Source organism: Balaenoptera acutorostrata, chromosome 10 (genome assembly GCF_949987535.1).
Source record: "Balaenoptera acutorostrata chromosome 10, mBalAcu1.1, whole genome shotgun sequence".
NCBI lineage: Eukaryota > Metazoa > Chordata > Mammalia > Artiodactyla > Balaenopteridae > Balaenoptera > Balaenoptera acutorostrata.
Genome location: NC_080073.1, coordinates 86,540,169 through 86,555,846, shown reverse-complemented (window position 1 = coordinate 86,555,846; position 15,678 = coordinate 86,540,169). Strand labels below are relative to the sequence as shown.

At 36.6% G+C, this 15,678-nt stretch overlaps 1 protein-coding gene across 11 annotated transcripts in view; it reads right to left on the bottom strand.

The window, feature by feature from the left end:
- Nucleotides 1-15,678, bottom strand: part of SLC17A1 (solute carrier family 17 member 1) — a 69,780-nt gene extending 54,102 nt beyond the window's left edge. For 4 of the 11 annotated variants that reach the window (XR_009009535.1, XR_451349.2, XM_057555057.1 and 1 more), the window contains exons 1-2: nt 15,275-15,677; nt 11,529-11,613 (exon numbers count right to left, since the gene is read on the bottom strand). Coding sequence is in view for 6 of the 11 variants with exons in the window: in XM_057555057.1 (XP_057411040.1) it covers nt 11,529-11,556 (28 nt within the window). In the remaining 5 variants the exon portion in view is untranslated. Of the gene's footprint in view, nt 1-11,528; nt 11,614-14,704; nt 14,782-15,274 lie in introns of those variants that run through there. The other 7 variants (XM_007186283.2, XM_007186289.2, XM_007186286.2 and 4 more) reach the window with 6 other exon arrangements.

The window sequence follows — 15,678 nt, the reverse complement described above, 5'->3', positions numbered from 1 at the left end:
GGAGTCCAGAAAGAGAGGAGTATAAATAATCATATGCTTTTGAATAAATACACTAATGCAAATCAATGGAGGCAAGTACAGTCTTTTCAACAAACGGCACTTTCTTAAGAGAAATAAAAATATGTGTCTACAAAAGGCTTGTACTGAAATGTTTATAGCAGCTTTATTCAAAATAGCTGGATATTTGGAATGGATGAACATACCATAGTGTATTAATACGATGGATATTACTCAGAAATACAAAGTAAGGAAACACTGATACACTTAACAGTCTGGATGAATCTCAAAAAAAATATGCTCAGCTGAAGAAGCTAGACACCAAAGAGTGCATACTATTTTTATGCATACTATTTCTATGAATTTCAAAAATGGGCAATATTAATTTATGTGGCTAGATATTACAAAAACAATTCCCTCTTGGGGAGGAGGGCAAAAGGACATGAAGGGACTTTAATGTAGTGTTCTATGAGTCTTGTTTGTAAGTTTATACATTTTTCAAAACACATCTAAGATTATCCAACAGCAACAAGAACCACAACCACAACTGGCATTAGGAGAGGAACCAAGATGGCAGAGTAGAAGGACGTGCTCTCACTCCCTCTTGCGAGAACACCAGAATCACAACTAGTTGCTAGACAGTCATCGATAGGAAGACACTGGAACGCACCAAAAAAATACCCCACATCCAAAGACAAAGGAGAAGCCACAATGAGATGGTAGGAGGGTCGCAATCACAGTAAAATCAAATCCCATAACTGCTGGGTTGGTGACTCACACACTGCAGAACACTTATACCACAGAAGTCCACCCACTGGAGTGAAGGTTCTGAACCCCACGTCAGGCTTCCCAACCTGGGGGTCCGGCAACAGGAGGAGAAATTCCTAGAGAATCAGACTTTGAAGGCTAGCGGGATTTGATTGAAGGACTTTGACAGGACTAGGGAAACAGAGACTCCACTCTTGGAGGGCACACACAAAGTAGTGTGCGCCTCGGGCCCCAGGGGAAGTAGCAGTGACCCCAGGGGAGAATGAACCAGAGCTACCTGCTAGTGTTGGAGGGTCTCCTGCAGAGGCAGGGGGTGGCTGTGGCTCACCATGGGGAAAAGGACACTGGCAGAAGAAGTTCTGGGAAGTACTCCTTGGCGCGAGCCCTCCCAGAGTCTGTCATTAGCGCCACCAAAGAGCCCAGGTAGGCTCCAGTGTTGGGTTGCCTCAGACAAGACAACCAACAGGGAGGGAACCCAGCCCCACCCATCAACAGTCAAGTAGATTAAAGTTTTACTGAGCTCTGCTCACCAGAGCAACAGCCAGCTCTACCCACCACCACTCCCTCCCTTCAGGAAACTTACACAAGCCTCTTAGATAGCCTCATCCACCAGAAGGCAGACAGCAGAAGCAAGAAGAACTACAATCCTGCAGCCTGTGGAACAAAAACCACACTCACAGAAAGATAGACAAGATGAAAAGGCAGAGGGCTATGTACCAGATGAAGGAACAAGATAAAACCCCAGAAATACAACTAAATGAAGTGGAGAGAGGCAACCTTTCAGAAAAAGAATTCAGAATAACAATAGTGAAGATGATCCAGGACCTCGGAAAAAGAATGGAGGCAAAGATTGAGAAGACGCAATAAATGTTTAACAAAGATCTAGAAGAATTAAAGAACAAACAAACAGAGATGAACAATACAATAACTGAAATGAAAACTACACTAGAAGGAATCAATAGCAGAAAAACTGAGGCAGAAGAACGGATAAGTGACCTAGAAGACAGAATGGTGGAATTCACTGTTGTGGAAGAGAATAAAGAAAAAAGAATGAAAAGAAATGAAGACAGCCTAAGAGACAACTGGGACAACAATAAATGCAACAACTTTCGCATTATAGGGGTCCCAGAAGGAGAAGAGAGAGAGAAAGGACCAGAGAAAATATTTGAAAAGATTATAGTCGAAAATTTCCCTAACGTGGGAAAGGAAATAGCTACCCAAGTCCAGGAAGCGCAGCAACTCCCATACAGGATAAACCCAAGGAGAAACATGCCAAGACACATAGTAATCAAATTGGCAAAAATTAAAGACAAAGAAAAATTATTGAAAGCAGCAAGGGAAAAGCAACAAATAATATACAAGGGAACTCCCATAAGGTTAACAGCTGATTTCTCAGCAGAAACTTTACAAGCCTGAAGGGCGTGGCATGATAGACTCAAAGTAATGAAAAGAAGAACCTACAACCAAGATTACTCTACCCGGCAAGGATCTCATTGAGATTCGATGGAGAAATCAAAAGCTTTACAGACAAGCAAAAGCTAAGAGAATTCAGCACCACCAAACCAGCTCTACAACAAATGCTAAGGAACTTCTCTAAGTGGGAAACACAAGAGAAGAAAAGGACCTACAAAAACAAACCCAAAACAATTAAGAAAATGGTCATAGGACATACATATCAATAATTATCTTAAAGGTGAATGGATTAAATGCTCCAAACAAAACACAGGCTTGCTGAATGGATACAAAAACAAGACCCATATATAAGCTGTCTACAAGAGACCCACTTCAGACCTAAGGGACACATACAGAGTGAAAGTGAGGGGATGGAAAAAGATATCCCATGCAAATGGAAATCAAAAGAAAGCTGGAGCAGCAATACGCATATCAGATAAAATAGACTTTAAAATAAAGAATGTTACAAGAGACAAGGAAGGACACTACACAGTGATCAAGGGATCAATCCAAGAAGAAGATATAACAATTATAAATATGTATGCACCCAACATAGGAGCACCTCAATACATAAGGCAACTGCTAACAGCTCTAAAAGAGGAAATCAACAGTAACACAATAATAGTGGGCAAATTTAACACCTCACTTACACCAATGGACAGATCACCCAAAATGAAAAAAATAAGGAAACAGAAGCTTTAAATGACACAATAGAACAGATAGATTTAATTGATAGTTATAGGACATTCCATCCAAAAACAGCAGATTACACTTTCTTCTCAAGTGTGCACGGAACATTCTACAGAATAGATCACATCTTGGGTCACAAATCAAGCCTCAGTAAATTTAAGAAAATTGAAACCATATCAAGCGTCTTTTCTGACCAAAACGCTATGAGATTAGAGATGAATTACAGGGAAAAAAACCGTAAAAAACACAACCACATGGAGGCTAAACAATACGTTACTAAATAACCAAGAGATCACTGAAGAAATCAAAGAGGAAATCAAAAAATACCTAGAGACAAATGACAATGAAAACACGATGATCCAAAACCTATGGGATGCAGCAAATGCAGTTCTAAGAAGGAAGTTTACAGCTATACAAGCCTACCTCAAGAAACAAGAAAAATCTCAAATAAACAATCTAACCTTACACCTGAAGGAACTAGAGAAAGAAGAACAAACAAAACCCAAAGTTAGCAGAAGGAAAGAAATCCTAAAGATCAGAGCAGAAATAAATGAAATAGAAACAAAGAAAACAATAGCAAAGATCAATAAAATTAAAAGCTGGTTCTTTGAGAAGATAAACAAAATTGATAAACCATTAGCCAGACTCATCAAGAAAAAGAGGGAGAGGACTCAAATCAATAAAATTAGAAATGAAAAAGGAGAAGTTACAACAGACACCGCAGAAATACAAAGCATCCTAAGAGACTACTACAAGCAACTCTATGCCAACAAAATGGACAACCTGGAAGAAATGGACAAATTCTTATAAAGGTATAACCTTCCAAGACTGAACCAGGAAGAAATAGAAAATATAAACAGACCAATTGCAAGTAATGAAATTGAAACTGTGATTAAAAATCTTCCAACAAACAAAAGTCCAGGACCAGGTGGCTTCACGGTGAATTCTATGAAACATTTAGAGAAGAGCTAACACCCATCCTTCTCAAACTCTTCCAAAAAATTGCAGAGGAAGGAACACTCCCAAACTCATTCTATGAGGCCACCATTACCCTGATACCAGAACCAGACAAAGATACTATAAAAAAAGAAAATTACAGACCAATATCACTGATGAATATAGATGCAAAAATCCTCAACAAAATACCAGCAAACAGAATCCAACAACACATTACACCAGAAAGTGGCATAGAAGGAAGCTACCTCAACATAATAAAGGCCATATATGACAAACCCACAGCAAACATCATTCTTAGTGGTGAAAAACTGAAAGCATTCCTCTAAGATCAGGAACAAGACAAGGATGTGCACTCTTGCCACTCTTATTCAACATAGTTTTAGAAGTCCTAGCCAGGCAATCAGATAAGAAAAAGAAATAAAAGGAATACAAATTGAAAAAGAAGAAGTAAAACTGACAGTGTTTGCAGATGACAGGATATCTATACATAGATAATCCTAAAGATGCCACCAGAAAACTACTAGAGCTAATCAATGAATTTGGTGAACTTGCAAGATACAAAATTAATGCACAGAAATCTCTTGCATTCCTATACAGTAACATAGAAAGATCAGAAAGTGTAATTAAGAAAACAATCCCATTCACCACTGCAACAAAAAGAATAAAATACCTAGGAATAAACCTACCTAAGGAGGTAAAAGACCTGTACTCAGAAAACTATAAGACACTGATGAAAGAAATCAGATGACACAAACAGACGGAGAGATATACCATCTTCTTGGATTGGAAGAATCAATATTGTGAAAATGACTATACTACCCAAAGCAATCAACAGATTCAATGCAATCCCTATCAAATTACCAATGGCAGTTTTTACAGAACTAGAACAAAAAATCTTAAAATTTGTATGAAGACACAAAAGACCCTGAATAGGCAAAGCAATCCTGAGGGGAAAAAACCGAGCTGGAGGAATCAGACTCCTTGACTTCAGACTATACTACAAAGCTACAGTAATCAAGACAATATGGTACTGGCACAAAAACAGAAATATAGATTAATGGAACAGGATAGAAACCCAGAGATAAATCCACGCACCTATGTTCAACTAATCTATGATAAAGGAGGCAAGGATATACAATGGAGAAAAGACAGTCTCTTCAGTAAGTGGTGCTGGGAAAACTGGACAGCCACATGTAAAAGAATGAAATTAGAATACTCCCTAACACTGTACACAAAAATAAACTCAAAATGGATTAAAGACCTAAATGTAAGACCGGATACTATAAAATTAGAGGAAAACATGGGAAGAACACTCTTTGACATAAATCACAGCAAGATCTTTTTTGACCTACCTCCTAGAGTAATGGAAATAAAAACAAAAATTAAAAAATGGGACCTAACGAAACTAAAAGTTACTGTACAGCAAAGGAAACTATAAACAGGACAAAAAGACAACCCTCAGAATGGGAGACTATACTTGCAAACAAATCAACAAAGGATTAACCTCCAAAATATATAAAGAGCTCATGCAGCTCAATATTAAAAAAACAACCCAGTCAAAAAATGGGCAGAAGACCTAAATAGACATTTCTCCAAAGAAGACATACAGATGGCCAAGAGACACATGAAAAGCTGCTCAACATCACTAATTATTGGAGAAATGCAAATCAAAACTACAATGAGGTATCACCTCACACTGGTCAGAATGGCCATCATCAAAAAATCTACAAACAATAAAGTGCTGGAGAGGGTGTGCAGAAAAGGGAACCCTCTTGCACTGTTGGTAGGAATGTAAGTTGATACAGCCACTATGGAGAACAGTATGGAGGTTCTTTAAAAAACTAAAAACAGAATTACCATATGACCCAACACCCACTACTGGGCATATACCCAGAGAAAACCATAATTCAAAAAGACGCATGCACCCCAATGTTCACCGCAACACTATTTACAATAGTCAGGTCATGGAAGCAACCTAAATGCCCATTGACGGACAGATGGGTAAAGAAGATGTGGTACATATATACAATGGAATATTACTCAGCCATAAAAAGGAATGAAATTTGGTCACTTGTAGAGACGTGGATGGACCTAGAGACTGTCATACAGAGTGAAGTAAGTCAGAAAGAGAAGAACAAATATTGTATATTAACACATATATGTGGAATCTAGAAAAATGGTACAGATGAACTGGTTTGCAAGGCAGAAATAGAGACACAGATGTAGAGAACAAACATGTGGACACAAGGAGGGAACGTGGAAGGTGGGGGGGGGTGGTAGTGGTGGTATGAATTGGGAGATTGGGATTGACATGTATCACTAATATGTATAAAATAGATAACTAATAAGAACCTGCTGTATTAAAAAAATAAAATTAAATTAAAAAAAATTAAAATTAAATTACAGAAAAGAAAAAAAAAAACCTACTGTATGATCCAGCAATTCCATTTCTGGGTACTTATTCAAGGAAAATGAAAACACTAACTTGAAAATGTATCTATACCCCCACGTACATTGCAGCATTGTTTACAATAACCAAGATATGGAAACAACCTAAGTATCTACTGATGGATGAATAGATAAAGAAAATGTGGTTATATATATGATGGAAGATTATTAAGCCTTAAAAAAGAATAAAATTCCTTTAACTGAAGTATAGTTGATTTATAATATTATTTTAGTTTCAGGTATACATCACAGTAATTCAATATTTTAAAATTATACTCCTTTTAAAGTTTTTACAAAATAATGGCTATACTTCCTTGTACTGTACAATATATCCTTGTTGCTTATTTATTTTATACATGGTAGTTTGTATCTCTTAATCTCCTAACCCTATCTGGCCCCTTCCCCCCTTCCCTCTTCCCACTGGGTAACCACTAGTTTGTTCTCTATATCTGTGAGTCTGTTTCTGTTTTGTTATATTCATTAAATTGTTTTATTCTTTAGATTCCTTATATAAGTGGTAATATATAATATTTGTCTTTGTCTGACTTATTTCACTAAGCATAATACCCTTTAGGTCCATCCATGTTGTTACGAATGGCCGAATTTGATTTTTTAATGGATGAATAACATTCCATTGTACATATATACTACATCTTCTTTATCCATTCATCTGTTGATGGGCACTTAGTTTGCCTCCATATCTTGGTGATTGTAAATAATGCTGCTATGAACATTGGGTACATGTATCTTTTTGAATTAGTGTTTTTATTTAAAAAGAATGAAATCTAGCCATTTGGGACAACATGGATGGACCTCAAGGACATTAACACTAAGTTAAATAGGTCAGACAGAGAAAGACAAATACTGTATGATCTCTCTTATATGTGGAATCTTAAAAAAAAAAAAAGAAATCAAGCTCGTATATACAGAGAACAGATTAGTGGTTGCCAGTGGTGAGGAGGGTGGTACAAAAAATGGGTTAAGGAGGTACAAAAAAAGAAAGGACAGGAGGGAAGAAAGAAAAAAATCTGTAGGAAATTATGTGGTTTAATGTCTAAGTAATAAATATGTTCCAGAAAAGTTTGTGCCAATTAGATTTCTAGAAATAAAATTATAACTTAAATTAAGTAGAATTTGTTATTGTGGGTTGAACTTGTTATAACTCAAATAACTGTTATGGGATGTGTGGTAAGCAGAATAATGGCCCCCCACACACCAAAAACATTTGTGTAGAGAGAGAAACTATGATGACATGTCAGATTGGCATAGATTCAAAAGCACATTTGTTGGCCAGCCTGAAAGAAAAGAGGAGCGAACCTACATTGTTACAACCCAATGGAGGTTATATTTTTAAATTGTCTGTGGTTGGTATAAAGAAATAAATTTGACTTTTAAATATTGACGTTATATCCAGCTAGCTAGCCAAAGTTAGTATTGTTTCTAAAAATTCATCTGCTAATTTGAGAAGGTCTTCTATGTAGGGTGTGTGCAAATAATGACGATTTTATTTCTTCTTTTCCTATCTTCCTGTCTTTAATTTCATGGTCTCACTGGATCAGAAGCACTGGTGTATTACTGATTGCATTAAGCATCCTGGTTTTATGCCATTGCTCCTGATTTATACAGAGTGATTCTAATGTTTCTACATTTTGGATAATGTTTGTTGAAGTTTCTGTTGTAGATATGCTTTATGAAGTGTATTCGTTTTCTATTCCTATGCAAAAAAAATTCACAAACTTAATGGCTTAAAACAACACACATTTATTAGCTCATAGTTCTGTAGGTCAGAAGTTTTAGCATGATATGGTTGGATATTCCACTCCTGGTCTCAAAGGCTAAAAGCAAGGGATCAGCCAAGATGGGTTCTAAGGAAAGATCTATTTCCAAGCTCATTCAGGCTATTGGAAGAATTCAGTTTTCCATGGTTGTAGTACAAAAATTGCCATTTTCCTGCTGGCTGTCAGCTAAGAGCTGCTAGTTTTAAGAGGCTGTGCACATTCCTTCTCACATGGTCCCCTCCATCCCCAAAGCCAGCAAGGTAGAATCTCTCTTACGTTGAATCCCTCTCATGCTTTGAACCTCTCTAACTGCTCTCTGACCTCTAGACCCAGATTTGAAGAGCTCTCATGATTAGATCAGTCCTACCTGGATAATTTCCCTATTTTAAGATCAGCTGATTAGGGACCATGATTAGATCTGCAAAATCCCTTCAAGCAGCACGTAGATTAGTGTTTGCTTAAAAAACTGGAGGAAGGTGTATGTATACCAGGGGCCAGGATCTTGTGGGCAGGCTTAGAATTCTACCTACTTCAGTTCACCATCTGGTCCCGGAAGATCCATGTTCTTCCTGTATGCAAAACATACTCACCCCATTCCCAAGGTTCCTAAAGGTCTCATCTCATTATAGCGTCAACTCAAGTCCAAAGCCTCATCAAAATCTCATTAGCTCAAATTTCCAAAATCTCATGATCCAAATCATCTAAAACAGGTGTGGATGAGGCTTCTAAAAGTAAACCACCCTTGGTGCAGTATCTATCTGTGGACTTGTGAAACTAAGGACACAAGTTACATGCCCCCAAAACTTCCACTGTACAGTGGTGGGACAGGCACAGAATAACTGATACAGACATTCGAGTTCCAAAGGGTAAAAATGGAGAATAAAAAGGAGTCATTGATCCATAAGAGTTTTGAAGTTCAGCTAGACAAATGTTGAATCTTTCTCAAGGCCTGGGGATAATCCCTGTGGCTCTTGGCTCTGTCCTCTGAGCTCTCTGCTTTGTCCTTTGCACTTTGGTTCCACCCAAGAGTGCAAAGGGGCCATCTTAGAGTTTTGTCCATCACATATTACTAGTTACCTAATAGTGTTCATTGGGAATGAATGTTAATTTCATAAAGATATTTTTGTATATCTATTGAGATCATCATACAGTTTTCCTCTTTAAATTAATTTGTGTTGAATGACAGATATCTACTTTCTAATATAAAACTATTCTTAAAAAAAAAAAAAAAAAAAAAAAAAACTATTCTTCCTTTCCTAGGTTAAGCTGGACTTAGTGTTCATGATTTTTAAAAATGTTTTTATAAATTCTTCAATTTGTTTTGCTAATATTTTATTAGGATTTTTGTATCTTTCTAACATACTGTTAATTTTGCTTTTATATATTTGAGGCTATTTTATTTAGTTGCATAAATATTTTTTCAGTAATCTCAATGAATTGAATTTTATATCATTATCCATTTTTGAAGAATTGTTTGAAACAGTAAAAGATTTTAAACAAATTAGATAAATCAATAATTAGTTAAATAAATTATAATATATTCATACCAAATTCATATGCAACTCTAAAAAATGATGAGGAAGCTCTTTAGGTACAAATGTGGGATACTATTTAGATATATTAAGTGAAAAGAGAAACATTAGTGCCTGGAAAATAAGTTTTCTGGACTGATTCCTTTTGTAAACAGATAAGAATATTAGATAAAATATATTTAAAATAACATTTCATTGAAAGTGTGGATGATCTGGCAGGAAAGATGAGATATTCAGGCCAAAGATTTTGTGAAGACAGTCTTCAGGGCATAAACTGATCATTGAAGGCAGATTTTACCCTGAAGACATTTGATCTCAGGGGTTTTTTTGGATTCCCAGGGAATGGGGACAACAGGAGTCAGCTACCAAAGCCCTGGCAGTGGGAAGGTCTAGTAAGAGACGCCTTCCCTAAACGTTTAGATGCCAAAGACTTACTGAGTCAGTGAAGGGTAAATACACTGCCTCCTAACTTTGCAGGGAGACAGGCAAAAACTTTTACCCTGTTTGAACCTTGGAACTGAGCAGAAGGAAGAAAAGATTGCCTCAGAAATTTAATCATTACCGAGCCCTTCCTTTCACTTTAAACTCACTGGCCTTGGGTCATCTGAAAAACATCTCAAACCACACATGTACACACATACACCAAGATGACTTGCTCCAAAGCTTTCTAAACAACCTAATCCTCACCATGTATGGAGGAGGGCTTGTCATGGTCAGTAAAGGGTGTCCTTTTGTGTTTTGTTTTCCTCTACATTGCTCCAGGAAGAACATGCTTTACTTCTAAATAAGTCTTGAATTAAAGAAATCATAGGAAATTAGAAAAGAATATAGAAAAATAATATATATATATGTGTATATGTATATTTATGTGTAATATATATATATGTGTATAACTGAGTCACTTTGCTGTACAGCAGAAATCAGCACAACATTGTAAATCTACTATATTTCAATAAAAAATTTAAAAATCTAAAAATCAAAAAAAAAAGAATCACAAGGGGTGTTCTAAAGTGCTTGGGACTGAGTAATGGTAAGATACTACATGTCAAACTCATGGAAAGTTAGAGCAAATTGTACACTCCTAAACATATTTATCAGAAAAGAAGAGAGAACTCAAAGACTTGGAAAATGAACAAAGGGACAAACCCAAAGAACCTAAAAGGGAGGAAATGTTAAGCATAAAGGCAGAAATCAATTATATATATATATATATATATGTATATATGCTTATATCTTATACATGTTTATATCTTTTATATGTTCATGTATAAATTTGAATATAGATTCAAATTCAAAGGAATATAAAGATATCAAAATTGATACAACAAGAAATATAAAATTTAATAGCCCACTAACATTTATATAAGTTGAAAGGGTATGCAATCTGTTGCCCACCCTCTCTTCTAGAATTTTGTCCCCCATGACATGGACCTAACACTAATCTGATAGCAGTAATTCCGTATTGTTTTTCTCCTGCCCTGCTTGAGATAAACAGTTAGTCTAAAAAAATATTCTGTAAATATCCACCTGTTGATATACAAGGGTGCAGCGACTCAAGAACATTCATCCTGCCTCACTTGCATACATGGATCTGTCTCTTTCTCCTCGAGATAAAACCAAAATAGTGCACCTCTTTCTGATATTCTCCATCAAGTGATAAACTGACAAGTGTATAAGAATCAAAATAACAAAGTGTGAACAATCTAGGTACATGGATTCTTTTATTTAGGGTTTTTCTAATGGAAAACCATAGCAGGACTCTTTGTTTTTTTTCTTTCACCTCCTTTCCTGAACATTTCTAAGACCCCACACATACTTTTATGGACAAAAGCCTCTCACATGGAATCTATGGTGTCATATTTGAGAAGGAGAAAACCTATGTGACAGAGCAGAGAATAATTTCTACCTTTCCTGGGAGGGACCTGGTTATCCATTTACATAAGGGTGTTCCGGTTGCTTCTCTTCTTGCTGAAGGGTTTGTTCTCTATCCACTGCAAGTGCAAAACACACTGATGTCAGCATAACTCAGGGAGGAACTGAGCAAAATCCATCTAGCACTCCTCTCTGATTTAAAACATTAATCCAAGGGAAATTTGCTTTGTCATACCAGTACCCTTTCAACTCTATCACGTTCTTGCTTTCACATTTCATTTTTATGATGTATTTGTTGATTACTAAATATACAGAAAAGCTGAAAACTATAGAAAACAAACAGATCCTGCTAAACTATAATTCTAAATCCAGTGACAATATCCCTCAAAAGTGAAAGAGAAGTAAAAGTGTCACTGTTTGCAGATGACATGATACTATACATAGAGAATCCTAAAGATGCTACCAGAAAACTACTAGAGCTAATCAATGAATTTGGTAAAATAGCAGGATACAAAATTAATGCACAGAAATCTCTTGCATTCCTATACACTAATGATGAAAAATCTGAAAGTGAAATTAAGAAAACACTCCCATTTACCATTGCAACAAAAAGAATAAAATACCTAGGAATAAACCTACCTAGGGAGACAAAAGACCTGTATGCAGAAAACTATGACACTGATGAAAGAAATTAAAGATGATACAAACAGATGGAGAGATATACCATGTTCTTGGATTGGAAGAATCAACACTGTGAAAATGACTATACTACCCAAAGCAATCTACAGATTCAATGCAATCCCTATCAAACTACCAATGGCATTTTTTCACAGAACTAGAACAAAAAATTTCACAATTTGTATGGAAACACAAAAGACCCTGAATAGCCAAAGCAATCCTGAGGGGAAAAAACGGAGCTGGAGGAATCAGATTCCCTGGCTTCAGACTATACTACAAAGCTACAGTGATGAAGACAGTATGGTACTGGCACAAAAACAGAAATACAGATTAATGGAACGGGATAAAAAGCCCAGAGATAAACACACACACACATATGGTCACCTTATCTTTGATAAAGGAGGCAAGAATATACAATGGAGGAAAGAGAGTCTCTTCAATAAGTGGTGCTGGGAAAACTGGACAGCCACATGTAAAAGAATGAAATTAGAACACTCCCTAACACCATACACAAAAATAAACTCAAAATGGATTAAAGACCTAGATATAAGGCCAGACACTATAAAACTCTTAGAGGAAAACATAGGCAGAACACTCTATGACAAATCACAGCAAGATCCTTTTTGACCCACCTCCTAGAGGAATGGAAATAAAAACAAAAATAAACAAATGGGACATAATGAAACTTAAAAGCTTTTGCACAGCAAAGGAAACTATAAACAAGACAAAAGACAACCCTCAGAATGGGAGAAAATATTTGCAAATGAAACAACGGACAAAGGATTAATCTCCAAAATTTACAAGCAGCACATGCAGCTCAATATCAAAAAAACAAACAACCCAATCCAAAAATGGGCAGAAGACCGAAATAGACATTTCTCTAAAGAAGATATACAGATTGCCAACAAACACATGAAAGAATGCTCAACATCACTAATCATTAGAGAAATGCAAATCAAAACTGCAATGAGGTATCACCTCACACTGGTCAGAATGGCCATCATCAAAAAATCTACAAACAATAAATGCTGGAGAGACTGTGGAGAAAAGGGAACCCTCTTGCACTGTTGGTGGGAATGTAAATTGATACAGCCACTATGGAGAACAGTATGGAGGTTCCTTAAAAAACTAAAAATAGAACTACCATACGACCCAGCAATCCCACTACTGGGCATATACCCTGCAAAAACCATAATTCAAAAAGAGTCATGTACCACAATGTTCATTGCAGCACTATTTACAATAGCCAGGACATGGAAGCAACCTAAGTGTCCATCGACAGATGAATGGATAAAGAAGATGTGGCACATATATACAATGGAATATTACTCAGCCATAAAAAGAAATGAATTATTTGTAGTGAGGTGGGTGCACCTAGAGTCTATCATACAGAGTGAAGTAAGTCAGAAAGAGAAAAACAAATACCGTATGCTAACACATATATATGGAATCTAAGAAAAAAAAAAAAAAAAGGTCATGAAGAACCTAGGGGCAAGATGGGAATAAAGACACAGACCTACTAGAGAATGGACTTGTGGATATGGGGAGGGGGAAGGGTAAGCTGTGACAAAGGGAGAGAGTGGCATGGACATATATACATACCAAACGTAAAATAGATAGCTAGTGGGAAGCAGCCGCATAGCACAGGGAGATCAGCTCAGTGCTTTGTGACCACCTAGAGGGGTGGGATAGGGAGGGTGGGACAGAGGGAGATGCAAGAGGGAAGAGATATGGGAACATATGTATATGTATAGCTGATTCACTTTGTTATACAGCAGAAACTAACACACTATTGTAAAGCAATTATACTCCAATAAAGATGTTAAAAAAAAAAAAAGAAGATGTGGCACATATATACAATGGAATATTACTCAGCCATAAAAAGAAATGAAATTGAATTATTTGTAGTGAGGTGGATGGACCTAGAGTCTGTCATACAGAGTGAAGTAAGTCAGAAAGAGAAAAACAAATTCCGTATGCTAACACATATATATGGAATCTAAAAAAAAAAAAAGGTTCTGAAAAAAGAAAGATCAGCTCAGTGCTTTGTGACCACCTAGAGGGGTGGGATAGGGAGGGTGGGAGGGAGACGCAAGAGGGAGGGGATATGGGAATATATGTATACATATAGCTGATTCATTTAGTTATACAGCAGAAACTAACACAACACTGTAAAGCAATTATACTCCAATAAAGATTTTAAAAAAAAAAAGAAAAGAAACTTGAGCTACATGCAAGAATGTGAATGAATTTTTAAAAATGTGAAAGAGAAATAAAGACTATGAAACACATAAAACATGAGGGAATTTATTGCCAGGAAACCTACCTTGCAGGGAATATGAAAAGAAGTTTTTCAGGCAGAAGGAGATTGCTAAAGGTCAGAAACTTGGATGTACAAAAAGAAAGGAAAGATGTCAGAAAAGGAATTAAAGATAAAATAAATTCCTTTATTTTTCTTATATCTTCATAGAGTTAAAGATCTGCTTTTTAATAGCACCCTTATAAGGAGAGGCAAATCATTCTCCCTACTACCTTGGACAAAACGACTCCTGCTGCCAGGTCTGCCTTTGCTGGTAGGAAGCTCAGAAAAGTGGGCGAATCAAACGAAGAATTTTGACCATATCAGCATATATGACATCAGATGCTCAAAAGACACTTAAAATTCCTAAGATTGGATTTGCAAAGTGTATTTAAATGAGCAGTTTGTCAACTACCATTATTACACATTGGAACATCTGGCTGTTGTGTTTTTCAGTACACACACACACACCACCACCATCACACACATCACGAACGCACATGTACTCTCCACCACATACACACCACTCACAAATACACAAGCACCATCCACTACACAATACACGCTTCTCTTTCCTTGTCTATCCACATGACTGTCCAGCTCACATTCATCCCTACGAGCTTTTTTTTCTTTCCCTTGTGAAAAACTTGGGAAAATACATATTTTCCCCCCAGATTTCCCCAGATTGCTAAATACCTTTGATCAGATCTCTAACAAAGGAGCCCTCCTGATTAATCCTTCTGGGGAATTAATTAATTGTAAATTTCATTTAATGAATAGCAGATAAGCATATAGTCACTAACCTGATTCAGGACAGAAAAGCGATTCCTTCTTCCCCTGTGAAGACTTTCCTCTCAACTTTTAAAAATACTGAATTACTGGATTTGCTAATTTCAGCCATTTAAATTCTTCACCATATCTTTTGATCTCCCTAGGTCAAAGTTGAAAACTTAATTTTTAACTTCACTTACATTCTTGCCTTGAATCTTCAGGGGAGGAGTGCAAGTCTTAAAGTCATGCAATGGACCAGAAACCTCCTAGAAATCTGCCAGTAATTTCATGACCATGACAGACAGACACCACCAGTCTCTGTCCCTACCAGGAAGTAAAACCTGCCTGCTCCATAAGAGCTTCCAGGATTTTTCTATTGAGGATGGCTCTGTGTGTACAGTACTATTTTGACAGGCATGCTATGGCTTTCTAAATG